General features: G+C 35.5%; 1 protein-coding gene across 5 annotated transcripts in view; it reads right to left on the reverse strand.

Annotated features, from left to right (window-relative positions):
* Positions 1-20,958, reverse strand: part of FAP (fibroblast activation protein alpha) — a 63,017-nt gene extending 42,059 nt beyond the window's left edge. The window contains exons 1-11 of one of the 5 annotated variants that reach the window (XM_045507613.2): positions 20,810-20,958; positions 19,340-19,519; positions 18,925-19,009; positions 10,765-10,863; positions 9,692-9,786; positions 9,148-9,222; positions 7,686-7,738; positions 4,325-4,397; positions 3,504-3,624; positions 2,314-2,468; positions 250-353 (exon numbers count right to left, since the gene is read on the reverse strand). In XM_045507613.2, coding sequence (XP_045363569.2) covers positions 250-353; positions 2,314-2,468; positions 3,504-3,624; positions 4,325-4,397; positions 7,686-7,738; positions 9,148-9,222; positions 9,692-9,786; positions 10,765-10,863; positions 18,925-19,009; positions 19,340-19,345 — 866 coding nt within the window. In that variant the 5' untranslated portion in view covers positions 19,346-19,519; positions 20,810-20,958. Of the gene's footprint in view, positions 1-249; positions 354-2,313; positions 2,469-3,503; positions 3,625-4,324; positions 4,398-7,685; positions 7,739-9,147; positions 9,223-9,691; positions 9,787-10,764; positions 10,864-18,924; positions 19,010-19,339; positions 19,599-20,809 lie in introns of those variants that run through there. The other 4 variants (XR_006720534.2, XM_010971378.3, XM_010971379.3 and 1 more) reach the window with 4 other exon arrangements.
* Between the last annotated feature and the right edge of the window lie 5,767 nt (positions 20,959-26,725).

Below are 26,725 nucleotides of genomic sequence, written 5' to 3' on the forward strand. Positions count from 1 at the left end.
ACCTCTTAGATGGATTACTTTGGTCATCTTTCAATGTACAAAAAGGACTCATATTTTCAAATCAATATAAGAAAATTATTTGTGAATTTCAGTTTTTATTATGTATTTAGCTTTGCATGCTATTTTTATTTATTTATTTTTGCTAATAGTATATCAGAAACTCACTAGAAAGGAAGTGTAAACCCTGATTAAGAAATTGCAGCGTTAAAATTCAGTTAAAAAGGTGGGAAGCATCTGAGACGAATATACCTGGAGGCTATCATTGCTGGAACTGGCACTTCTCTGGGACCTACATGCCCAGGATAAGTGGTATCAATAATAAATATCCGAACAACAGGATTCTTCGCTCCAGCCTGCCAAGAAAGTGGAGATACGTAACCTCATAAAATTCTAGTTATCACCAACATTTTAGAGACACTTGAGGAATTTAGGCATATTTTTATAAGCTAACAATGTTAAGTATATTACTGTTGCAAACATTCTAATTATAACATGACCACGAATTTCATTGCAGGGCAATTACAAACATTGTGCCAACTAGAGTGAAAACACATATTTTAAGTGGTTAATGAGGGAGCTTTGATTTATGGGGGAAATATTTTGGACATGAAAATGCAGTTCTGGAACTGATACTCTCTTTTTTGACTTTCAAGACAGATATTTCTCATTCTTACCATTATCAGGATAATTAGAGTAACATTTCTCCATGTGCTGAGGGGAGTGCAGATGAAGATGCGTTTTGGGAAGAGACTGTAAAGAATAACTTAGTCTAGGACAATTACCGAACAGTCTCCTAGCTGGTTACATTACTACTGCTGTCATCTCACCTCAAAATAAAGTGTCATGGGATTTATGCTTTTCTTGCTTTGTGATTTCTGTGCTAGCACATGCCCCAAATTGACAAGAAAGCATATTTTATGCCCAGACAGCTTCTTAGAGTTTCTCTGTTATTTTACCACAGGAAAAGAGAATCTTATAATTGTTTGATAATTTGAATTCACAAAGTTTAGATATATAATATTAAATGGCTCCATGCTGTTTGGCTTTCTCTAAGGGACTATTCGGTCTCCTCAGACCTCCCTGTTTCACTCCGACGTTTAGCTGAGACTTTCTTCTTCTCTCAAGGTGTCTCCCCTCTCAGTCCAACATCAGAGTTTTCAATAACTTCAACCTTCAAAGAAATATGAGAATTTGGGTCCCAATTTTTCTGTCAGTCTCAGTTACTCCTCAGTTCTGGGTTCCTTCATCTCTTCCTGCTCCCTTAAACATCCTAAAGATCCAAGTTCTTTTACATCTTTTGGGTCCCAGCTACCACACCTCTCACTTCTGAACATCTCTAGTTTTCAGACTATATACACAATCCTTGAGGGATCTCCTACCTAAACACTCATCTCCTACCCATTGTCTTTTCACAAATGACTTTTAACATAAATTTTAGACTATCTGGAATTTCTATTTTTCTCGCTATGGCTGTTTTGTCTTGCCTTGGTATCCACTTGTGTGTACGCAAATCTATCCCATCTTTGTCATGTATAGGGACCCATTGCATCCATCCATGACACGTTCCCCTTGGCAAGTAAAAACAATAGGGACTTAAGAACAAAGAACTACATTCAAGAATCACTTGCACAAGAGGAGAATTTATGGTTTGATCCCCTTTCAAATTTCTTGTCTAAGTTAAATTAGGATACAATGCTTATCCACTGTGACCGGACCATTCTTCTACTGCGCATAGAGGTTGCCTCTCTTGCGGAGTAGGACTGCATGAGAAGTAGATAAGCTAAGAATTTTAGAATGTTTATGCAAGAAACTCTGGGCTCACACCATGTCTAATTCCCACAGAGGAGAACCTAGGCTTATAAACTTAACCTATCAGGTTTCTCCAGAAAAGATCATAACCATGACTCCTTTTACCTGATAGGAACATCACATTTAACATTTTAATTTCCCATTCTCGTTGGCATTTACATGAGAACTCAAGAGGGAATTTCAGAACAGAACTTTACCCTGAATTTGGAGCATGAAAGAGAAGAAAATTAAAATTAAGTTAAGCTTGTTTTTCCTCCATGATCTAGACCATATGTTTTTCAAAGACTCTGCGATGGATTTTGCAAAGACTATTTCATCCAGCACAACCAGATGTCCAAAGCAACAGATGTCCACATAAATAATAGAGCACAGTACAATGTTTGCCTTACAATACACAAGGATAAGAAGCTCTCCAAACTTGTTGATCCCACCTCTATTCATGGTATTGGTTGCTCATTTTGACACCAGGGAAATGGAAGCGTCTGCTAAAAGTATCCTACATACCTTTGGGTATGGAATATTTATTGTTCTAGGATATTGTTCATCACCATAATAGGAATAGGCAATAACTGGTATCTCTGTATCATTAAATTCTGCGTAGGCCAAAAATTTTCCATTAGGAGACCACCAGAGAGCATATTTTGTAGCAAGCATTTCCTCTGAAAAATAAATACTAGCATATTAACTACAATTACAGCTTACTCTTAAACTCTTTGTAAACAGTTTAAAAACACATTATGTATAGCCACTTATTGACTGAAATAATTTTCATTTAATGTGGATGTGACAATGCTGTACTTTGGTTATCAAAAGATAAGTAATCTGAGCTTAGAGGAATAGTTTAATCTTATACCCCATATCAGACATCAATTAGTTTTCTGAGGAATTGACATTAATCAGAAATTCAGTTTTTAAAATAAATAATAAACATCTCAACAATAATTAATTTTCCCCTTTGGGTCAGCTACTGGTTTTTATAGTCACCTAAATTAACCAGAAGGAGAAATGTAATTATACTGCAGAGTGAGATAAACATTGAAAGTTAAATTTTTCTCCTGAGAATATTTTTAAAAACCCATTAATTCAGTTACATATATATATGTGTGTGTGTGTGTATCTAAATATATATGAAATATTAGATGTATATAATATATTAAATATTATATATATGTGTGTGTGTGTGTATATATATATATATATACACACACACACACACATATATATATATATATATAAACAAAGGTAAGAACTAGAAGACCTTTTAAAGTCCAGTTAAGTCCTGGATCCTACATGACCTAGAAAGAGGACAATGTTCACGAGAGCATCAGTAACTAAGAGTATTTTCCTGCAAAATAATATAGACAGCTGTTTAGTTTTGGAAAAAAGATTTATTTCTCAAGAAAAAAACCCAAAAACCTAAGAAAATGTACCAACATAGCATCTAAGGACTATATACTTCTTGGAATATCAATTATTACTACTATTTCATAATGCTTATGAAAATAAATTCTACCAGTCTGAAACAAGCTTTTGTTCTTCCAGAACACACATGTCCTGTTTGTAACCTGAGAACAGCTTTCAGAAATGCCACCATTCATCTCAGTAACATACCGCTCGTCTAAATGTTACTAAATGTGTGCAATTACTTTCAGTGAAAAGCCTAACGTCAGCAGTAGAAAAATAATACAGCGTACCTTCATAAACCCAATCTGGGATTCCGTTAAATATTTTATTTTCTTTTCCATTATATGTTATTTGAAAAGGTGGGTCTTCTGGTCTTTGTTTCAGATAGATATTGTTTTGATAGACATATGCCTAGAAGTGGTGGTAAGTTAGTTAATAAGGAGAAATTTCACAAGAAATACAATAAAGCCTGCATATTTGTTTTAATTATTTGCCTAATCCCTTTAAAAAGAGTGATAATCCAGATGAAAAATGATTTACAACTAAAATATCACTTTAGTAGGTCAAAAAAACCAACCAACTCACATTAACATTATGATTTTTAACATAACATAAAAATTACGATGTTAAAGTCTATATACTAAATAAAGAATAAAGCCTACTATTATATTAGTTGCCTTTATTACCCAAATAATTATGTATATTGACAGAAAGTCAAATAAAATCTCTGAATATTAATAGCTAGCCAGATCTAATCTTTATTTAGCGGCCTTAAATAAGAGCTTGGACAAAATTTCATGTTGTCTGAAGCTAGTCTGGGAAACTTGTGAAAACCATATTTTTCCTGAGCTTTCTGGCACAGCGCATTCTGGCTGAGTATAAGGATAAAGTTTTTGACTGCGATATTTAAAGAAGTCTATCCATGAGCTTGAGATTTGCGGAATTCTCAGATGGGTTTCAATTTATCAAAACTCTTCCCATTTTTAACCACTAAAATAGTCATGAATGTATTTTTTTTTTCCCTTCAGGCATGGAAATTTAACAAAGGCCAAAATCAAGTGGCTCCTCTTTTATTTAAATGATTAAACACTTCTATAATTTAAACACTTACTAATTTACTCCCAACAGGAGACCAGGATAAATACTGAATTGGACGAGGAAGCTGACTTTGTCTTACAAACTCTCTAGAAGGAAAAAAGAAAGAAAATAAATAAATAAATACACCTTGCTGTTCAATGCCAAAAAAAAAAAAAAAAGGTGTAAACAGAAAAAAATAAAGCATTATCCTCTCTGCTTCTCCAAACCTAACGAAAAGGATGTGACAACATGGGACTAAAGACATGGGGTAGTGGTGGCAATTCTTCACTAGTTACTTACAAGTCATTTAACTTCTCTGGGTCTGAGTTTCCTGACCTTTGTAGTGAGGTGAACGGATTAAAGATTTATAGACTGTGAAAGTGGGACTCTCTCTAGAAATTATCTAATGGAACCCCCTCATTTTATAGAAAATAAACTTGAGGTTAGAGAATTTATATGGCTTTTAAAAATCACATTGCTAGCTCTTGGCAGACCCCTAGTTAAACTCAAGTCTTTTAACCCTCGGGACTGTAAAATTTGTACACACTGGGCTGAGATGGTCGCTGAAGTGCCTTCCAGCTCTGAAATTCTATAATTGTGCTGAAGTTTAATATGTACTCCTCCACATTCTCATTCACAAGCCCCCTCTCTGTGAATGCATATGCATTTCAAATTTTTGAAAATAAGATGCCATTTGACAATCTCCCCGGGGATCTGACTTGAAATCAGAAAAGGAAAGGAACATCTGATCTCAAGCTAAACTGAAAAACAGATCATATACTGGGCAGTATGCCTTAAGCTTGCAAAGTCCTCCACCCATGGGGAAATTTTAAATGTACTATTGGCCAAAAATCTCACTTTGATGCTTAGAGTCGCCCTGCAATTACTCAATTGACTGACTCCACTGTGGAGCTTTTGTTGTTCTTCAGCAAGAACTACAGATTCAGATTTTTGTTAAGTGTTAAAGAGTCATAGAATGCCATGCTTAAATGTTGACTATTATCTTTTTGAAGACCGTATTAATGGTTTCATTAAGAATGCTTTTGTGGAGATGCCAAACAAGACCTGCCTCCAAGGTATATGCGAGGAGCCCGAAGAAAGACTCCTTGTCCGTCCTCTCCAAAAAGATCTCTCCAACCTGGACCTAACATATGCTTGGCATTTCTGCTTTTCCCATTCTTCTAAAGTTTGGACACTTGTGAAGACTTGTAACACACATTACCTTGATTTAACTTATTAGGTCATAGGGTATGAGGCGTAGTGAACAATGAGGGAACATGGCACTGGATAGATCAGCTTTGATTGGAGACAGAATGATGTCCCTGGAGGAAGGAGACCATTGGTGCTGCAGTGGGAATTCTGACTGCTAGAGGGCAGTTTATGAACACCAGGCCCCTGGAAGGGCCAGAACAGATCAACATACTAGGGCATGGTTAAGAGAATGACCCAGAAGAGAAGACATTTGTCCCTGGCTTACAATTCTGTCTCAAACCAGTGTCCAGCTATCTCTGACACTGTAACACTGCCTGAGATTCCCTAAGCCATGGAATCATCTATACAAATGGTGCAGACAGTGCCAACCTGACAACTCAGTGCAGTCTCTCTTCAGGGCTGGCAAGTCACCACAGCTTGCCATTGTCTGAGTTTTCTGAATAATTAACAGTATGAGAAACAGTGGGGGAGAGTGCTTTACAAAGGCTGTCATCTCCTCAGTAATCCCCCCTTGCTTGAAACTAGAGCTATCTTCACTTTCTCTGCAGTAGATGTTTGAAAACTCTTCAGAGGCACATAGAAGACTTGGAATTTGTGATACTTAGTCTTGCCTCGAATCTCAATGAATTTATCATTCCTCACTCCTTAGATTATGGTATGTTTACCTGACAAAAAGACAATCTGGCAAATTAGATAGCTGTCCAGGAAAAACAGACAGAATAGTGGTTTGATTAAATTCACTGCACAAAAGCTAAATGTTTAAAATGATTTTAGGCCGTCAAATTTATACAAATGATGATTAAAATATTAGTAGTGTCATCTTCTTTTGGAATGCTGTTTAATTTGATGAACTTCAGCATAGGTAGGACATGGAGAATTTCAAAATGATTAAAAAAAAAACAAGGAAATGATTAAACCTTAAGAAATTCTTCTGAAAGAGTAAGGTTTCCACTTCACTAGTCTAACGTTCTCTTGAGAGCAGGGTTGGTGCCTCAAGCACATTTGTGTCTCCCTCCTGTATGCTTTTCACATAGTAGGTGCTCCATAAATACTTCTTGAATTTGGTGACAGTGTGGATCCAGAGAAGAGAAAGACTCAGAGTGCACTGGTTGGATTTAGATTCTGCATTGCACAGCAGTCCCTGGTTCTTAATTTGACAGTTTTAAGAAGATCAGAGCTATCCTGTGTTGAACATTTAATAGAATTAAATAAAGTTGTTTTTTTTTTTTTTTTTAATTTTCGTATTCTTGCTAGACAAAAGGGGAAATAGACCATAAGATGTTCCAATACCTCTTCAAGCCATTTAATTATTTTCCCTTTTATATAACAAGCAAATAAGATATCACATTAAGATGAGTAACTAAACCAATTCATTGTTGATTCTTAGTCAGGGTGATTTTTCTAAGATGCAAATCTGATTGTGTCATTTCCCCTTTAAAACCCTTCAGTGATTCCATATTGTCATCAGAACGAGATCTAAATTGTTTTTAATGGTTTCCTCATTATTATTTGGCCCATGCTTTCTGGCCTCAGCTCCTTCCCCACCTTGCACCACCTCCTACTATACGCATGCCCTCCTCTAATTTCAGGTCAACTGACCTACTTTGAGTTTCCTGAACACTCTGTGCTCTCCCTTCCTTTTGGGCCTTTACATGTTGTTCCTTCTGCAGAAATTCTCTCCCTCAGTCCTTTGCCTACCTACTCATTCATTTAATTCTTTTCTTTTAAGCTGTAAATGTTCCAAAGAATTAAACATATAGATAAATAAAGGAAACAATATAACAGATAATAATTTGGCTAGCATCTAAATTTAAAAGATATTAAATTTAAATTAAATGTGGCATCTCCCTCCCTTCTGCTTCCTTCCAATGAAGGAGCCCCTCTCTCCATGCATGTTTTCATACTTTTATGCATGTTTACTTTCATAAATTGTATATGTATAATTTGGTGTTCAAAATTAGGGGAAAAAACTATATTGTGTATAAAAATGTAAGATATCAGTCAAGTAAAAAGAGGTGAATATTCCAAAGAAGTATTTCTTTGAGTTCCTTAAGTTGTATGGGTATAGATATGTTGTAAAGAAATAAGAAACTAAGATCAGAAAAAAAAAATGCAGTTTTCATCTCAAATCAAGTCTCTATATAAGATTTAGGTAGTATTGATAAATAGATGTGAAGTTTTACCCGTTCCTAAGGTCGTAGATATGATAGGTTGCTGTGTAAGAGTATCGCCAAAGCTGTCAGGAAGAAGAGAGGCGAAGAAAAATTATGATTCTTAAAAAGCTTAGGTCAACAATGTATAATCACAGATCACTCAATTCAAGGTTCAGAATTATAAAAAGGACTGTTTTCACAAGGCACTAGGAAAGACATGTTTCAATTCCAAATGAGTCTCATTTACAGAGTTTTACTGTGGACTTTTGTGCTGTTCGTCCAAATTCCAGAACTAATCTCAGCAGTGATTCAACCCTCACTCCATAAAAAGCATATCCAAAGACATTTCTTAATATAAAAAGCTTTTCTCTGACACACTCTATCCTTAAAAATGTTCCCTTTATGCTTTACCTTGATTGAAGTAAAACCACTATAATTTCCAAGTCCCAAAAGGAATACCCTGCACTTGGGTAATTCATTATAATAATACCCTTTAAAATTGGATAAAGAGGATTTCATTCAATATATAGTTTTGTTACAAAATGCTTGCTTTTCCTTAAGTGTAGTTTTTTAAAATAATATAAATTTTAAAAATAAATAAAAGGTATATAGCTTACATTTTCCTCCTTAAAAAAAACTGCTCTTTTCTCATTTATTTGTTCTGTGGTTAGTGAATAATGCAAATATTGTTTTGGATTTTGTTTCTTACAGGGCTTTCAAATTCTTGGCAAAGAAGCTCCAGCAGGTTGAAACATGTCTTTCTGAATATTGCTGGTGATCAAAATCTGGTTCATTGGAAAATAGTCAATTGACTGGACCACCCGGGAGGCGCAAGCTTGTCTTTTCATTTTGTATATTAAGGGAGTTTGGCATCTCAAGTAGAATATGAAAAATGGCAGTTAAAACACAAGGTTCTTGATCTAAAAGTAATTATTAGAAGTTGGAATTCATAGTAAATTCTGCTTTTTTGCCAGTGTAAGTAGAAAAAATAAGGTGATTATCTTCCCCCTACAACTTCAGGCTAAGTCGGTCCATCTCCGTGGGATGTTCCTAGGCTAGGTTTCAAAGACACAGATTTAAACCCTGCTCCACCACTGACTGTATATGAGCTTGCTTGAGCAAGTAAGTTAAATAATCTGCATCTTGATTTTTCCATTTTCAATCATAATAAACATTAACAAAGTTAACGTATGTGAGAATTGACTAATGATTTATGATGCCAAATAGCTTTTTTTCTGATGAAAAAGGTACCCCCTCAAATAAGTTTTCCTCTAAAGAGGAAAGTAGTCTCCACTGGCTGATGATAACCAGGCAAGAAGGCCAAATTCTGAATTATTTGTATATGTTAGGGTTTTGGGGCTCAGCTAGAATTGCATTAACTTTGTGAATATTTAGAGATAAAGGTAGATTCTTGCTCCCTCTTACTTTTATAAACCAATCTGTGGGCTAAAAGGAGATATAATAAGATACACCCAAATTAAACAGTTAATACCTTTGAATAATCACTTTCTAGATATGCAAATTGCCGATCAGATGATAAACCATAATTTGAAGCATTCACACTTTTCTGAAATGATGAAGAAGTTGATTAGAATACAGGAAAAATAACAGAGCCATATAAATTTCTAAAAGAATATTGTATCATTGATATACTCCCACATACACATTCAGAGCAATTATTTAAAAGTTTACGTAGTACCTACTATATACAAAGAAATTTACTACACATTAGAGGATGAGGATGTGATAGGTAAAATATACTTTGTGATTTCAAGAAGCTCTTCACTGACCAAGGAACAGAGTCCAAATTCTTAATACCTGTTCTGGACTCAACCTGCCTTCTCAGCTCCTTCCCCCACCATAGTTATTCTCCAGTTCTCTCTTCTAGTCTCACTAGATTACTGCCCTTGTCTCCTCCAAATCAGCTAGTATTTTGCTTGCTCTGTGGAACTGGCATCATATAAGATAAGAATTAAGAACTCAGTTATGGTCAGTTTTAAGCGTTTTTGAAGAGGAAGATGACGCTGGATACATACCATGGTGGTGTTCTTCAAAATAGTATATGATTCTCCTGTTTCAATATTATAAAATACTATGTTATTATCTGTAGATTGATGAAGATATTCTTGTCCTTTAAACAAGAAGGAAAACAAAACTTGAAATGACCTCCCTTAACAGGAAATACATTTATAAAAAAGAGAAACCTCTCTTATTTCACAGACTTACTTTGTTTCTCCTCTCTGTCCAGTACATACTGCTTTGTCAAATTTAAAATAACAAGTTGAAATAAAATAATAAATTGATGGTGGAGGGGAGAAAAGGATGCTTTTTTTTCTACTTTATACAAAAATGCCATACTTGCTATTAGCAGCCCTATTCTAACCAGTTTAAGGTGCTTAGTAACAAATTTGGGTTTCTTCTGTGTTACAAAGAGGATAAGCTAGTTTAAAATGATATGTTTCTTTTGCAATAAAAAATGTATATTCCATTTGGGTTGTCTGATTTAGTTTAAAATCTGTTTTATATGCATTTTATTATTATATGCAAGGGAAAAATGAAAATATTCCATTTTGTTTAGTATCACTTTAGATATAAACTATAATACTATACACAATTTAGTTACTCTTACCATTTGCCTGCTTAGACTCATTTGACAACATGTTATTTTGAAAATCTATATGCAAATATCAATTTTATGACCCTTAAAGTATTTGTTGTCAAGGTAGGATTTGTTCATTTCTCGGATTATCTAGATTAACAATGGAATTTCTCTCTTAGTAAAATTCTCACGACCTCTTCTGAATAAGTGCTTATTTCCCATTCTGAAAAGCTATACCATGTGCTACGGTTATTCTAACAAAGCAGCCTCAGATTTTCCTGTTCTGCTAAACCTACTGTTGGAATCATTACTATTGGGCAAATCCAGTCTAAATAGTTCCGTCAAAAGTGCTCTGGTGGCCACTTGACTTATCTAAATAGTTGCTCTTTCTTTTTTTTTTCCATTTCAACTGAGTTGGCTTCTGTTACCATAGAGATGTTCTGGCAATAAAAACAAAACCCAAAAAATGAACTAAAAAAACCCCAAATGGTAAAGAAATAATTCACTTACCTGAAATCCAGTTTGGAAAAAATGTTTTATAAGAAAATGTCCCATTTAAAATATCCTTCAGTGTGAGTGGTCTTGTTGTACTTCCTTCCGAGTTATGAACTTTGGGGGAGGAGGAAACATATCATTACTTAAAAGAAGATTAACAACTCAAATGTCTCTCATCTGTCTTTTCTCATATAATTAAAAGATGTGCCACTGCTAAGCACTTGTTTAACTCCTGTCTTAATAACTCAGAGTATTATTTCCTTTTTTAGGGACGGGCTAATGAGGCTTATAGAGGTAGTTTGATTGCCTGGAAGGGAACACTGGTGGGCAAATCTCAAGGAGTATGAAGGGTGCGGAGGAGGACGATGCTGAGCAGTGAGGACTTTATTCTTCAAGCAGTGAAGAGTTGTCAGAGGTTTTTAAAAAAGAAGATGAGATGAGGTTCCAACAATTCTAGGCCTTGCAAAGCTGGGCTTGCACACCATATAGGTTTGACTGAAAAACATAGTCTTTTAAGCAGTTCATTGTAGTTGCTCACATACGCTTAGCTTGAATTTCTACTGATTTATCAGTGATGTATTTTAGCATCCCAGCTGGTCAGATGACATCAGCCAGAATCCTTACCTTCAGATATCTCAAAAGAGACATTCCCAATAGTAGATAAATTCATATCTGGACTAGGGATTTTTATAAAGAGAAAATGGACCAGAAGAAAAGAAAATCACATCATCCATACAAATGATCTTGGAAATTCCAAGAGTAGACGTTTTCCATATAAAAGCTAACCTAATGTAGCTCACAAACCACAAGCAAATTTCACCTGTACTGAATCCTTCAAAACACTATTATGTTTCAAATATGATCCTACTCACCGAACAAATTCATTATATAGCCCTGAAACAGATATACCAGAAACTATTGGCAACCAACTTCCAACCCTTCAGTATGCATATTCTTGTTCTTCATTGCTCCCACCTTGCCCTTTTTCCAGTTACAGAAAAGTGTCCTACACCTTGAAGAGCATATATGAATCTGGTATTTGCTCATGTAAAAATAAAACTGCCAAAGACATGAGCTGCAACTTGCTCTTCCTGCTGAACTCTTTCATAGCTTTCCACGATTCGCAAGATAAAGACCAAAAATATTAGTGTGGACTATAGGCCCTACCCATAGTCTGGGCTGCCTACCTCTCCAGCCCCTTCTTGCCCCTCTCTCATTACTTTCTAGACTCCAAACATGCTGCGCTTTCTGTTCCTCAGATTTCTTTCTCCAGGGCTACTGCACCTCTCCCTTCTCCTTGTAACTTCTCTTCAGTCTTTAGTGCTCAATTTAAGGGCCACTTCCTCTGGGAAGCCTTTCCTGACCCCCTGGCTTAAGTCTGGTTCCCTTGTTACACATTCCCATTAGGCCAGGTTCCCTTTTTAAAGAGCATTTGTCTTGGTTTGTGATCTTGCTTGTATTTGAATGATTATTTTATTAATATTTCTCCACCTCCTACTGTATTCTCCAAACAGTCACCATAAGGCCAGGGAACATGTCCAGTTTTGCTCATCATGACATCCCTAGGGTCTAGCACATAATAGCCATTTAATAAATACTTGGTGAATGAATGAATATGTGAAATGGAGCCTTGACAGACAGGTGGACAATACTTGTGTCTTCTCTACAGAATGATTCTATTACTAATTTCCTATATGACTTTGGTAAGTCATCTCTGGCATCACAATTTGCTCACCTGTAATATAAAAGACTGGACTAGAAAATGCTAATACTGTTCAGTTCTACCACACTAGATTTTGAAATTTGAGACACAATGTGCTCTATTAACCTTATAGTCACATAAATATACTGCCATGTGATAAGGTCCAATTGACCAACTGGACAATACCATCTTCTGCTATTTTAACTGATTCACACTGATGTATGTATGCTTCACACCTTCAGTTAGGACCATGAGTTATTTCTTTAATTTACTAAAAATTATTCTGGTGGCTATAAGAATATAAGTAGCAGATAACCCCTTTGTAATCAGACACTAAATACTTAACAACAGTAGGTTGTTCTATTTTTTAAGTAATCATCTTTGTACATTCTCTTTGCATCTTAAGTAATGTTCTACATGCCATACAATTATTTATAATAAAAAGTATTTCTATTTAATTAAATGGTCTTGTGCAAAATTCTTACCACTGATTTTATATTTCCATTCAAAGAACAAAAGATCATTTTACTACAATAGTATTAGAATAATTGCTAAGATTTTAATTCAATTTTATTTAATTCTCTCAAGAGCAAATTGCAGTCTGTTTCTAATGTAAAGGGGAAATTCTAACACTATTTGCAGTAGAAATTATTTTCCTTTTGAGATACATTTAATCTATGTCTACATAGTCCTGAACATATAGATGAAAAACTTCTAAATTTAGTAAATCCATTTATTGTGAATACCAAAAAAACTAGATAGTACAAAAAGCTTTCTTGATATTAATTCAACAAGTGAACATAATGTTGGTGATATCATTTTTGTTTAGCATAAATAATACTTTGATTATGGCTAATGACTTAAATAATAGATTTCCCTATTTAAGTATCCTTGCATCAATCACACTAAGCAAGTTTCAGCCACCTGAAAATTATTCCATTAATAATTATTGAATGAATATGGGGATTTTCATGCCTTTTTCCAAATAACATCTTTTTAATATTTAATTATAATCATTTGATCACTTTGGAAGTTTTGTTTTGGCATCTATAATTTTTAAACTCAAAATAGTTGAAAAGAAGTAGAAATGAATTCTGGAAGCATATCTCTCTTCTATACATAACTGACACTTATCAACACTCCTGATAGGACCCTTCTATTCCATTTGGCCCACCTTTAGCACAGTTACTCATAACACTGCTGAAACATTCTAACTATACTTTAATTATTTGCATTTTCAATTTATTAAAGCAAAGCTCAAAATTATTCCAATTGTGATTCCAAGAAAGAACAATTCACAGAAATTATTCACACATAAGGATTGATTCACTTCTCCTACTTCTTTCATAAAACTTTGTTTATTATTTATTAGGATTCTGTTTCTATTTCTGCCATTTAATTTTCTAGTCCTGAAAAATTGGGAATAAGTGTCAAAGCAGAGACATCTGACGTCGAATATCTCTAATAGTCATCATAAACTACATAAGAAAATATGGTTTATCCAGTGGGAACACAAATGACTGGGAGGTCCTTTTGTTCTCACTTTCACACTTGATTTGAAACTGATGCTTCTGAGGCCACCCCCAAGGAAAGCGATGTGGGCTCCTGGGGAACACCACACCTGTCTTTCTGCTGGCTCTGCAGAGATGCTGTCCATGAAGGGGCAATAACTCTAACCATCACATCTGGTCATGTTTTGTTTCTGGAGTGAGCACCACAGGAGCAAATGTTGAAAATATTAGGGTGGGAAATATGCTATTTAAAACCAATATTATATTTGGGCAAAGGCTGACAACTTTGAAAAAGTCGAGCTGAGTTAGCTTTAGACCAGTAATAAGAAGTGTTACAATTTCCTAAGTTCTAAGAAGTATCAAGCACTGTACACGCATGGTCCCATTAAACACTTACAGCAACTCTCTGATATAAGTACTATTATTAACACCATTTTACAGATTAAGAAATGAAAGTTAGAGAGATAAAGTAACTTGCTTATTACATAACAAAGCTGAGATTCAAATCCACCTCCATCTGGTTTTAGAGACTGGGCTCTTTATCACTATACTGAGAATTAAAGTGAAAACACATGTGTGACAAAACAACAACAAGACAAAACAAACACAAAAATCAGGTCAGGAACCAAGCAACACACAAGGGGGTTAGAATAATTATACCTCAAGATGAACACTGAGAGAAAAATGAGACAATTTGAGCTTTGTCAAAGCAAAGAGGCCACTGTAAAGCTTTTCATGTCTCACTGAGGAAAGTAGTAGCTCTCAGTTCTGAAAGTATTTTCCGTGGTTCGCTCTACAGATAACACTGAACAACATAAGTTATTCAAAGGAATTGTCGATTTTTTTAAAGTTCATTTTGTGTATTGTGTTATTGTTGTGCAATGTTAATTTGGGCTTGTGTGTGTGTGTGTGTGTGTGATCTCTAAAGCAGTAAAGATCATAGGGTATGGTTAACATAACGTGTGAGAACATGGGTAAATGACATTTTGGTGACCCTGAAGAGGAAAGCAAACCTTGACTATATTTGAAGTACCACTCAGTCTCCTTTGCCAGCTCATCTTCCTCTAATCTCTGCATTGAATTGTGGTGTGGCTCATACTGTGTTACTCGGAGCTTGAGGAAGAAAGACTTTCCTCAACCATTTCATTCTCCCAAGGTTCCTGTTACGTATTCCCTAGTGACTCACTACCACCACCACCGCCACCTCCACACCTGACTTCAACTGGATGCCTTCTCTGAATTCCAGGCAATAGATTAAACTTCCTCCTCAACATCTCCGCTTGCATATCTCACAGGTACTCCCTCCCCTCCTACTGCCTTAGTCCAGCTCACAAGCCTGACAATTCTATCTCCCAAATCTCTCTTGACTCTCAACATTTCTCCTGCACCTTCAAGGCCAACCCATTTCTCACTAGGTAGCCGTAATGGATGCCTAACTGCTCCACCTGCAATTTCATTCCTAGTATTTCATTGTAGTTTTGATGTACATTTTCCTAATGACTAATGATGTTGAGTCTCTTTTCCTGACCTGTTGGTCATTTTTATATCTTATTTGGAGGAAATGTCTACCCTTTGTCTATTTTTAAATTGGGTTATTTACCTTTTATTATTGAGTTGTAAGATATATATATATATATATATATATATATATATATATATATATATATATCTATATTCTGGATGCAAGTCCCATATCAGATGTATGTATGTGCAAACATTTTTTTCCCACTTTGTGGGTAGTCTTTTCACTTTCTTGATGATATCCTTTGCAATTGAAGTATTAAGTTTCAGTAAAGTCCTAATTATGTACTTTCTCCTTTGTGGCTTGTGCTTTTGGTCATACTTAGGAAACCACTGCCTAATCCAAGGACATGAAATTTTATTCCTATGTTTTGTTTTTAAAGTGTTTTATAGTTTTAGCTCTTACATTTAGGTTTCCAATCCATTCTGAGTTAATTTTTATGTATATGTGAGGAAGTGGGTCCAACATCATTTTTTGCACATGGATATCCAGTTGTCCCAGTACCATTTTTTGAAAAGACAGTTACCATTAAATTGTTATGTCATCCTTATTGAAATCAATTAACCATAAAAGTGAGGCTTTATTTCCTAACCCCCGTTTTATTCTATTGATTTATATGTCTATCCTTATTCCAGTATCACATTGTCTTGATTATGTAAGCTTTCCTTATGAAATAAGGAAATGTGATTCCTCCAACTTTGTTCTTTGTTTTCAAGGTAGCTATTCTGGGTCCTTTGCATTTCCATATGAGTTTTGGAATCAGCTCATCAATTTCTGCAAAAAAAAAAAAACAGTCATCTGGAACCTGGATAGGGATTGCATTTAATCTGTGGATCAATTGGGGTAATATTCCCATCTTAAAAATATTGTTTTCTGACCTATAAATATAGGATCTCTTTCCATTTATTTATATCTTTTTTTTGTATTGTCCATTGCTAATGTACAGAAACACAATTGATTTTTGTATATTGATCTTGTGTTTTGCAAATTCTCTACATTTGTTCATTAGTTCTAACAGTTTTTTAAGTGAATTCCTTAGGATTTTCTGTAGACAAGATCATGTCATCTGCAAATCAAGATAGTTCTACTTCTTCCTTTCCAATCGGAATGCTTTTTATTTCTTTTCCTTACCTAACTGTTCTGGTTATAACCACCAGTTCACTATTGAACAGAAGTGGTCAGAGCAGACGTGCTCTCTTGTTCTTGATCTTAGGGGAAGAGCACTGAATCCTTCACTAGTATGATGTTAGCTGTGAATTTTTTGTAGATGCCTTTTATCAGATGAGGAAATTCCTCCTGTTTCTAGTCTGCTGAGTGGTGGGTTTTTTTGTTTTTTTGTTTTAAATAACAAAAGAGTGCTGTGTTTTGTTAATTCCTTTTTCTGTGTCTGCTGAGATTTTTGTTCTTTTTTCTATTAATACAGTTTATTATAGTAATTGATTTTTAGATGTTAAAGCTTGTATTCTTAGGGTAAGTTTGACTTAGTCTTGGTGTAAATCCCTTTTAAATGTTCCTGGATTTGGCTTGCTAATATTATGTTGAGGGTTTTTCCGTCTGTATTTGTAAGAAATATGGGTCTGTAACTACTAGTGATCTGTAAATTCTTTTCTTGTGACATCTTTCCATGGTTTTGGTATCACAGAAGCACTGGCTTTATATATGAGTTGAGAAATGTTCTCTTCCCTTCTATTTTTTAAAAGAGTTTGTGAAAGATTGATAATAATTCTTCTTTAGATGTCTGGTAGAATTTACCAGTGAAGCCAACTGGGCTTGGGGTTTTCTTTGTGGGAAGTTTTAAAATCATTGTATCAATCTTTTCAGTTGTCATAGTTTTATTCAAGTTTTCTAGTCATTCTTTCTTTTTCTTCATTGAAATATAGCCAGTTACAATCTGGCAATTTCTGGTGTACAGCACAATGTCCCAGCCATGCATATATATACATATATTCATTTTCATATTATTTTTCATGAAAGATTATTAAAGGATATGGACTACAGTTCCCTGTGCTATACAGAAGAAATTTGTTTTTAAGTGAATTTTGATTGTTTGTATCTTTTGAAAATTTGTTCTTTTCATCTAAATTATCTGATATTTTGACATGCAGTTTTTCATTCCTGTTCCTTTAAAGAGGCCTATCGTATGGGTTTTTCTACCAAGTATAAAATCATAATCTATATGAACAAATTTTATTATATACTGAACAATCTTATTTTTGTTCTTAAAGAGAATAAAAGTTAATAAAGATTGTAAGTTATTCCATTTTTATTACATAATTTTTGTTAATTCACAAGGATACTGAAATGAAAATAAGTTCTTTGCTCTACATATAATAAGCAATAAGTAAATAAAAGACTGATTAGTATTTAATAATCCTATGGAAAGATTATTTTCATTTGTGCTTATTGTGTTAATTATTGCTAGATTTTTAAGGCTCATTTTGACTGTCTCTGGTTCTTAAAAACTTTTAGCCCTGATTCCATATTTCCAATTTGAGCTCTAGAACATGTTTTTCTCAAGGTGTATTATCTATGACTAAATATTCTTTTATAAACTGTAGCACAATTCATCTTGGAAATCAGAGATAGGTAAACACTACATAACGGTAATAAATGTTTTTAATGTTTGTTGGTTCAAATGTTTTCCCTTCTCTAGACCCCAAGGCACAAGACCTATTATTATTGCTTTCTTTTCCTGTTTTAGAACTTGAGCTTCTTTTTATAGTTTCATAAAAACCTGTTCCCTTAATATCACTGAAATATTTATAGACAGGATCCTAACTTAAATCCAAACGAGCCCCAACAGCAGTCCACGTTATCTACTAAATGTCAGCCAAGTCAGATCTAACATTAATCTAAGTCTTTGTAAAAAGGATCAATTTATCATTCAACATGATGCTTGCTTAATAATATTTAATCTTCTAATTTGATTGTTCTTTGCTGCTGCCTCCAGAACAACAATTTTACTTTTTCTATACAGCTATTCCCGAGATCTCTATTCTTGACTGCCTCCCTAAATTTTTGGAAAGACTCATCATAAAAATTTCCATAGGTTCTGTTTTAACTTTTCCATTCTTACTCATCCTTACTTTCCATGAGGCAATCCAATAATGAAACACAATGTTAGTTAAAAATATTGTCTCTAAAGGCCCTGTCGAAGCTTGTCATTTTGCATATATTTTGGAGAGATGTGGGGGTGAAACAGAACAGTGCTTAGGTTTTTCTATTGCTGAAATGATGCTGGAAAACTCTTCCTACCCATGCCTTAAATTCCTCAGTAGTTCTGGTTGCTCAACAACATTTCTGGGAGCTTATACGTCTTCTTCGAAATAACAGACTTTGGAAAATAAGCACTTAGGAAATGTTCAATCACTTGTGACCATGCCTTAGTGCATTTTCCAAACTATTCTCAGCAGAAAGAGCGAATTACAGAAAATCCTTACCTCTCGAAGGACGTAAGACAATGCACATCACCAATAAAGCAAGCACTGCAGAGGTGGCAACTCCGAATACAATTTTTAACCATGTCTACATAAAATAAAGAAAATTAGACATATAAATGGCTTCTGCTAAATAGTAGAAAGGGCAAGATTTTGTTTACACCTAAATCCTATTTCTCCCTCCCCACAAAGCTTTTAATTGTCTTTCACTGATCCGGCTATAATCGCTGGAATTCTTCCAGCTCTGCAAGGACAAATGTTTCTACAGTATATTTAGAACAATTTCCCAATCCCAACCCGCTCCAGGAAGTACATACTTATGTACAAATCCTCACTTTCTAAACAATAGAAAACTCTGATCGCGCTCAATATAGCCAGCCCCCCTGCTTTAGCAGTACCCGAGGCTGCATATACTAACCTTCATTTTACCAGATGTTTTTGAAAGTTAGCTAATTCTGACTTCAGAGCGTGGGTCACTGGATCTGTGAAAACCGTTGAAAGAAGCGAGTCTGTCTTCGTAGTTGGAAGCCGAAGCTAGGGCAAGGTTTTTTTTCCTTTCCACGGACTTTTGAATACTGTGCCAAATTTCAAAAGATTTCTGTAAAATTAGAAACAGATTTTGGGGGCGTTCTTGGCCTTGAAATGAACTGTGAGTGGCTCAAGGGAGGTTTTATAGCCTTCTCATCCTTGTAAATTCTACACCAACATCTGCTTACGTTGACATACAGAGGTTTTTTTTTTTTTTTTTTTTTTTAACAAGTTTATGTTTCGTTTTCCTCTAGAAATCACTTACAGATCACATTGGCAAGTCATTGGGTTTTGTATAACCTTTCTATCTGTAACCAAAAGAATTTAAAATAATGTAACTTCCAGGTGTGTACAGTACACATATGTCTAATTTTTAGCAGAGGAAGAAAATTAAAGCCACATAAGATTTTGTGAGAAGTACACCACATTACTGCATTTTTTTCTTCCTCTGGGAGATTATGAGGTATTGCAGACAGAAATGTTTTTCTTTCAGCACAATTTCTTTGTCCATATAGCACCATATGCACTTTCAGTAAATACAGAAGTTTAAAAATTCAACTGTCTAAACCCACGACTGCTTTACTTTAAAGAAATAAAATGCCATCTGGTGAAATTTAGTATGGGTTAGGTGTGTATGCACAGGCCAGAAAGATGGAAAGATCAGTAAGAATAATTTACCAGCAGACCTTTGGAAGAATGAAAATGGCTTTGCAAAAGTGATATTTTTGCTTCCCTCTCAGAATATCTTCTGAGAGAGGAGAACAGTTAGTAATTATAAAGTCTTTAAAATAAATTAAAAAGCATTTGAAAAGAGAAGTAAGTCTTATGTACAATTTCATTTTGGCTAAATTTACATTAATCCAAAGCAATTGGTCAACTTGAGAGATCAGTAAAATGACTGTCTGAGTTAAAACACACACACACACACACACACACACACACACACACACACACACACACACACACACACACACCAGTTTCCTGGAGTATACTGGCTGGCTTGGAGTATACTGAATTTGGATAGATTCAGTGGTTCCACATAAACACAGTTGTCAACCTCTAGTGTTTGTTTTTCCACTAATGGTTTTCTTCTCTAGATTTGTAATGTTCTCAACCTGACTGAAACAAACTTCATGGTGAGCTTTCATGAATTTTTTTTCATGAACGATAATGAAAACACGTTCCTGAAATCTGCTCCTCTTCACTTTAGTCAACCAGTCTGACTACCATGGGAGGCTTTCTCCAGCAAAGAGCAGGACAGTGGCTTGTGAACTTCCTCTCAGACACTCTCCAGACATCCCTCCCCGAATTCCAGCCTTATGAAATTTCTGTTGAGGAAAATGAGTCATTAAGCACTTACTGGCAGAGAGATGCAGCCACCCTGGCTTGGGGAGGAGCCCCTCCCTCCTGTGCAGGTGATGGGACCAGCTCTTTACAAACTGAAGCAATCATTGAGATAAACATCCAAGTTATGCTATATGCTTGTAGGCATCTCCATATGATTGTGAAATCCTCAAACCCAAGATAAAAACCACCAGCCAGATCCCAGACAAACGGCTCCCATGTGGGCCCTCCCAGATTGATTGCCTTCTTTGGAAAATTCACACAGCGTGTTCTCAGAAGTTCTGTCCCAGCCTGCCAAAGCCCCAAAGTCCGCAAATACTTTTTAGTGGGTTATTTCCAAGACTTTATATCCTGAAGAGAAACTGACTGTAATAAATGACTAGGGTGTAATTAAAATGGATACTATTGGCTTTAGCAATTAAAAAGGCACTGGCATGTGACTAGTCTGAGTACCACTTAGGGTTATAGTCAAGTGTGGGTGTCCACAAGAAACTCATTTTACAAGATCTAAAGAGAAATCAGGGTGCTTTAAGAGGGACAAATTTAAATTGAAACTATCAGTGAGAAGGAAAATTATGAGGCTAAACCACGTTTATTTAGTTTTGTTTGTTTTTTCCTTGGATACTTGGGTGATTCAAACTGCAACTTCTGGAAAATTCTTACTGGTTTGAATGGTTTAAGGAAAATGAGACTGATTCCAGAAGTAAAGCTGTCCAGAGGTTTTCCATCTGGTTCCATGAGCTAGGGATATATTGCTTGGAACAGAACCACACATGTTCTTCCCTTTGAGACAGTGTATAAGTGCTCTAGTTTTCATCTAAACAGGTACTCCCACAAAAATTTAGATTCCTTTAATATTATAACATCTTTCCTGATTTTTTTCTCCTTTTTGATTTGAAATGTTTATGCTAACACTTTTTTAAACATTAAGGAAATTGACTACTATTCTTATTTTATACAGTTAGCATCCAGTCAACATTTTTGTTGGGAAAACAAATGTGAATAAGCCACAGTCTGTGTCCCCAGGGAGCTTACATTTTACTACAAGCATGACAAGTTAGGTTCTAACATATTTGTTTCCTTTCCTGGAGCTCTTGCTGAGAACGAACCTGATGTTGGGCTTGCGCTCAGTGGAAGAGTGCACTGATGGGTGTGTGGATGCCTGCATGGACCCAGGAGGAGAGACAGAAAGTAAACATAGCGTATGTTTGTGATCCTTAATTCAAGTCCTATTTTCATCAGAAAGCAACTCTGGATCTATTCATTGCTGCCAAAATGGAAAGTATGACCGATTTGTAAATAGTTAAGAGGAAGAATTAAGATAGTAGAGGCTCAACTGAGCTTTTTCCAAAGACAGACCTTATAAGGCTTAATTTGGGCTTAATCCAGCCCCCTGGACAAGTTAACTATAACATAAATCTTCAGCTTACTAGGAGAGCTTTCTAGAACTATTTAGAAACAGCCATCGTGTGTCTGCCAGAAATGATCTTGACTTAGGCGTTTTCCCAGAAAATACATTCAACTATATATTCCTAGAGTGTGAAGGTTAAGACCACGCTGAAAGATAAATAGGGATGTTGTCTTTTTATCTGAGGATGGAGAGAAAAAGAAAGAGAGATGCATTCATTAACCAAAAACTAAAATAGATCATTTAAGGATGCGTGATAAGAGGGTGGGAGTGGAACAAACATAAGCCTTGATTTTATACTTTAAAATAAAAATTTGCTCCCAAGAAGGCCATGCCTCACTCAGATTCCTCAGATTCAGTAAAAATTTCCTGTCAACTATTTTATACAAAGTGCTTCAATACATTTCATTTAACTCATACCAAAACTCATTTTAATGATTAGTAAATGGAGCCCTGAAAGGTAACTTGCCTAAATTCTGACAGGAGCCAGTGTTATTAAAATTATATTGCTTTTTTGTGATAATTCCTGAAGCTGATTCCAAAGTAATAAATAAATAAATAAATAAATATATATATATTTAATTTTAATTAACATCTCATTGATTTTCTACTGAGAGACATCTTAAGGGCATGATGGTAGAATATTAGAGCTAGAATACGTCTAATTCTCATATTTTCAGAGATCATTGCTACACATGACTCAAAAGACCACAGTCTGACTCTACAGGGAATGTGTCTAAAATATTAACTTGGTTAGGGTTTTGTTAGAACTGAGGTCTAGTAATCAGGACAATAGATATATAGTGCCTAGAGTTAAAAGGTCTTCCTCCAGGTACTTGTTTAAATTAAGGGATTCATCAGAATACCCGTCATCAAAGAGATCTGAGGCCTAGGCTAGGAAGAGCCAAGATCTTAAAGCTCATAGTTACGATCACATAGGTATAGATCTGGAAGAAGTGGCGTAACATAACGTCAGTGACAAATGACAGAGCTTAAGCTACTCTTGAATCTGTAACAACCACAATTGTTACATAAGGGAGAATATGAAGCAACATGTCTCCTACTTTGTAATTGATACTTACTTTCTTAATAGATGTTATAATTAGATGTCAGTGGTTTATTATCCTTTAATAATTAGGGCAAGTTCTCTTTGGCGGCCCAGAGAGTTAACTAACAAAGTTGGATTAAAAAAGAAACAGTAGGGAAACAACTTGTTTCTTTTTTTTTTGTTTTGATGCACTTTGAAATGCAAATATTAGATTTCCTTAGAAGTAGTCAGTCAGTAGGCTTGATGATATTAAATAGTGTAAATTGAAAGGGTAAGCACTTTATATACTTTGCCATTCCACTCGTAATTTTAGAGAGACTATTACTTGTAATAGCTACTGTTTGTGGAACACATCCATTGAGCCCGGCATTTTCCCAAGGACTTTACATGAACTATTTCCTTCCACCCTCAGAACATCAGTACTATTATGATCCTCATTTTAGAGATAAGGACAAGGCTGCACAGAAAATTTAAGTAACGTCCTCAAAGTCACATAGATTGTGATATGTATGCATAAGCTACATAGGGGTTGGAGGTGGAACATGAACCCAAACGGTCTTAACACAATTTGATTGGTCAGGGGTTAAGTTTATGCCAGGAGGGGATCTGTAGGGAAAGTGATGTGATATGTAACTGAGACTAGATCTAGGAGGAAGTGAAAGAGAGGGAAGAAATTAGATGGGCTGATAAGCTGGATACCTTGACAGGGCCAAAGCCGCACCATTGTAGTCATCACTGAGTGATAGAATGGAAAGTAAAAGAAGTTGTTACCAGAAAGTAGCAGGTTTCAGTTTAAGATTTCAGCTCAAGGTTCTGACAAGGTCTAGGGTGTGGCTACAGAAGTGGGTGGCTGAGGTAGAGGCAAGAGGTGAAGGTGCTTAGGCAAAACAGTGAGAAGTGAGGGTGTCATTTGGGATGTCTATCTTAGGAACTCATTTACCCCAAATTATGGCAATACTTGGAGAAGGGGGAAGAAATACCCTGAGTCACATTCTAAAGTCTTTGTAAAATAGTTGGAGAGATTTTCAGGTCAAAGTGGTAGAATGAACATATACATCAATTTCTTTGCCCTGTGAAACATCATTAAACTGATTGTAAAAGGAAGAAGGATAAGATGTATAGCAACGAGGAGAATGGAGAGAGCAGCGTCGGTGGACAAAGCAGAGCAGAACAAGAGGCTGCCTGGACACAGCTAGAGAGGAAGTTTCAATGAACAGTTCCAAATTGAGACGGTATTTACCAATGAGGATAGGAGAGAGAAAAGGTGCTGAGAAAAGGGGGCCATTTGGACATCCATATATGGACTCTTCATCTCTACATGCAGAACCATCTGCAGCTGAGCATTTATTCTAGGCAAAAAGTAAGAGATTTAATTTTAAGAGATATTAAACTATTGCTGAGGAGGTATGAAAGGGGCCAGCTGGGAGTTGGTGTATCTGAGTAAATTCAGTCCTCCAGCATAATGGCTTCCTGATTGTTTATCCTTAAACAAAATCCAGCTGCCAATAAGCGCCACCCACATAACAGGGTCTCTTCATTCTTACCTCATTCTTATGTCTCCTACAAAAACCAAGAATCAGTAGACAAGAATAATATTTAGAAAAAAAAAAAAAAGAAGAAGAATCAAACCCCTAAAACATGAAAGAAAAAGTAAGGATGCTAAGAACAAGTAGGGGAAAAAAGACACTCAAGAAAAATAGGAAAAATGACCATGAAGATAATTATGAGAACAGAAGACAACCTCTAAAAAGCTTGAATATGGGGAATATAGCAAATATTTTATAACAACTATAAATGGTGTATAACCTTCAAGAATCTCTAAAAAAAAAGTTTGAATTCAGCAATTTCACTTCTGGCTACATAGCCAAAGGAAATGAAGACAGGATATCTGCACTCCCATGGTCATTGCAGCATTATTCACAATAGCCCAAATAGGGGAACAACCTAAGTGTCCATCAACAGATGCATGGATAAGGAATCCTGGTGTACATGTACAGTGGAATATCATTCAACTATGAGAAAGAAGGGATCCTGCTATTTGCAACAACGTGGATGGATTTGGGAGGCATTATACAAAGTGAAATAAACTAGACAAAGAAAGGCAAATACTTCATGTTATCATTTATATGTGAAAAAATTTTTAAATGTCAAACTCATAGAAATAGTCAAAAAGTGGTTGCCAGATTTATGAATGAGAAAATAGGAGAGATTGCCAACATGAGCTCAAGTTTTTGCTCAAATGTCACCTTCTCAATGAAGCTGAATCACTCATTTAAAATTGACCCCCTTCAACCTCCAGGTTTTCTTAGCTTACTCTTCTTTTTGTCCATAGGTTTTACCACTCCCCCAAATCCTGGAATACGTCTGTAAGTAGGTACATGTTATTTTGATTGCTTATTCCTCTTTATCTCACGTATTATCTCCATTTTTGGCTTTTTTCACTCATACAGCCTAAGGACATAGGAACAACTTGGTGTAAAGTAAGAGCTTAATAACCATAGTACCTGACTGAATGCGTGAAGAAGGGTGTAGAGGATCTGGGTATCACCAGCTCTCACTGGGGTCCAAGCTAGACACCACTCGAGGAGAGCACCTCCAGGTGTGGCCAGTAAAGGGCCAAGCTCATGACTGTTAAACAATCAGATATTAAGGGCCAAGCTCATGACTGTTAAACAATCAGATATTAACCATTGCTTTCTAACAATTATCATTTAATCCTTGTGCCACTGGTTCAGTATAACTTTGAATACCAATTGTACTTTTATTCACTATAGCATGGAGAATTAGTAACAGGAGATTTAACTGCATCTATTCGGTTTTTTTTTTTCTTCCCTGTGAACTGAGGGAAGAGTACCAACTATTTGTGAGAAGTACTGCTTTGTGGATTAGTTACGTAAGAATTAGTTGAACTCCCTGTCTGCTTCCTTTTGACGTTCTAGTTAGTGAAATTTCAATTAATACATAATCTAATCAATTCTGTGTTCAATCTGATAATTTTTCTAGTGTTAACCTGAAATAAATAGACTGCCAGATTTTTCTCCAGCAAAGATGGGTTTATTCAGAATCAGCAGAGAATCGCAATTTGGGGTCTGTAACCACGATAAGCCAAGTGCAAGTTCTCCTGTACAGCAAGGGAAGGAGAATGCTTTTATAGAGAGAAAAAGGAAGTTGAGAGGGCTGTAGTGAACAACGAGTCTGTAAGCCTTCCACTGGCTGAGTCCTTGCCAGGAAAGAAGAGGAGTCTTTCTTCTTCCAGTTGGGCTCTGCAACCCCCTCAGGGCATGAGCGCTCGCCTTTGTGGTCTCCCACCTCGACTTAATTGTGGTTTGAGTTTATCAACTTGAAGTTTAAAATATATTCATATAATAATATAAGAGTATTGTAATTATTTACAAGAGAAATCATTTGATCAAATTCTAGAGATCTAGGGGGGAGGGTATAGCTCAAGTGGTAGAGCACGTGCTTAGCATACACAA

The sequence above is a fragment of the Camelus bactrianus genome, chromosome 5 (genome assembly GCF_048773025.1).
Source record: "Camelus bactrianus isolate YW-2024 breed Bactrian camel chromosome 5, ASM4877302v1, whole genome shotgun sequence".
Classification (NCBI taxonomy): Eukaryota; Metazoa; Chordata; class Mammalia; order Artiodactyla; family Camelidae; genus Camelus; species Camelus bactrianus.